Below are 1,260 nucleotides of genomic sequence, written 5' to 3'. Positions count from 1 at the left end.
TCCATTTTACTCAGGTTTTCAAAATCATTTGTTAAAAGTTAGAAAGTCTATTATAAATTGTTTTAATTTCTCATGAGATGCATATGAAAGTCTGGAGATAGCCCGGGCATGTTCCTTACCTTGGTAAAATGATTTTTTCTTCAGCTGTTAGGAAGGCATAGTCATTAAAAGTGCTAAATTTCATAGATGGTGGATATTTGAATGGTTTTGCTCCAAAATTGAATTCACATTGTTGATATGACATGAAACTAGCTGCGGCAAAAAATCCAGATCTACAAATAAAAGTGAGTACAGAGGTCATTAGAATTGATAAAAAACAAAGTAAAGTTTATACACAGAGCAGTTTTCAGAAAGGCAGGATGACTCAGTCACACCCTAGCAGAAAGGAAGGGTGACAGATTCTGTTTACTAGCCCAGACAGGTTGTGAACCACAGAATATCCTGTCCTTATCTTACTATATCAAACTTTGGGATAGTTTTAGTCTGATCAAATGGGTCCCCAATTACTTAAAATAAATTAATGTCCCATCATAATTGCCTACATAAATGGACAAAGATTTATTTTTTTTTCTGGAGAAAAGCACATTTCATGCAGCTACTCAAATTTTGACTGAGAAGAGCTACTTACACAGTAGATGAAAAGACTTGCTTCTCAGGAGGCAGCTGGTTGCCATTTAAAAAGAAGATCATTTGCTTTTCATTCAAGTCTAACAGAAATCCTACTGTGTCTCCTAGAGGATAAAGTGAAGCACTGTTAGGATAATGGTGTGTACTACCAGGATTCTGCTAAGTTTCTCAAGTGTTTCAATAGCACTGTACTAAGCTTGCATCTTTAGCCATGTATTCAGCATGTTCATCTTTTTTGTTTCCTCTGCAACTGATCTCACCCTTACATACCAATATTTTAATTTACCATTTAGAGAAAAATGCTACCAACTAAACTATGACAAGCTATCAATTGTAAGATACATCCCAATTTCAAAGATGTTAAAATCTGGAAAAAAACATGTGCATTTTGGGATCAATGAAATATAGTAAGGTCAAAATCATGTGCTTATTTGCCTCTCTGGTGAGATTTATAACCTCCCTACATAACTACCCAAAAACCTGTTTTTAACAAAAAAGTATTAATCTTTACTCATCAAGTAAAACAGTGAGATTTTAGTTTTTGCTTTTTAAAGATAAGATAAACAAATTAAATTACATATGACAAGAAAAATGGACACAAAATGCTGGTAGAAGAAAATCTGGCAATATATA

The 1,260-nt window shown here is 33.5% G+C and overlaps 1 protein-coding gene across 1 annotated transcript in view; it reads right to left on the bottom strand.

Moving 5' to 3' along the window:
- RSPRY1 (ring finger and SPRY domain containing 1) overlaps window positions 1-1,260 on the bottom strand; it is a 72,273-nt gene that overhangs the window by 11,005 nt on the left and 60,008 nt on the right. Inside the window, exons 12-13 of the mRNA XM_012657421.1 lie at window positions 629-731; window positions 120-272 (exon numbers count right to left, since the gene is read on the bottom strand). Coding sequence (XP_012512875.1) covers window positions 120-272; window positions 629-731 — 256 coding nt within the window. The remainder of the gene's footprint in view (window positions 1-119; window positions 273-628; window positions 732-1,260) is intronic.

This window comes from Propithecus coquereli, unplaced genomic scaffold (assembly GCF_000956105.1).
Source record: "Propithecus coquereli isolate 6110/MARCELLA unplaced genomic scaffold, Pcoq_1.0 Scaffold540, whole genome shotgun sequence".
Lineage (NCBI taxonomy): Eukaryota > Metazoa > Chordata > Mammalia > Primates > Indriidae > Propithecus > Propithecus coquereli.
Note: the sequence above shows the minus strand (reverse complement) of the source record. Positions and strands in the feature narration are given on the sequence as shown.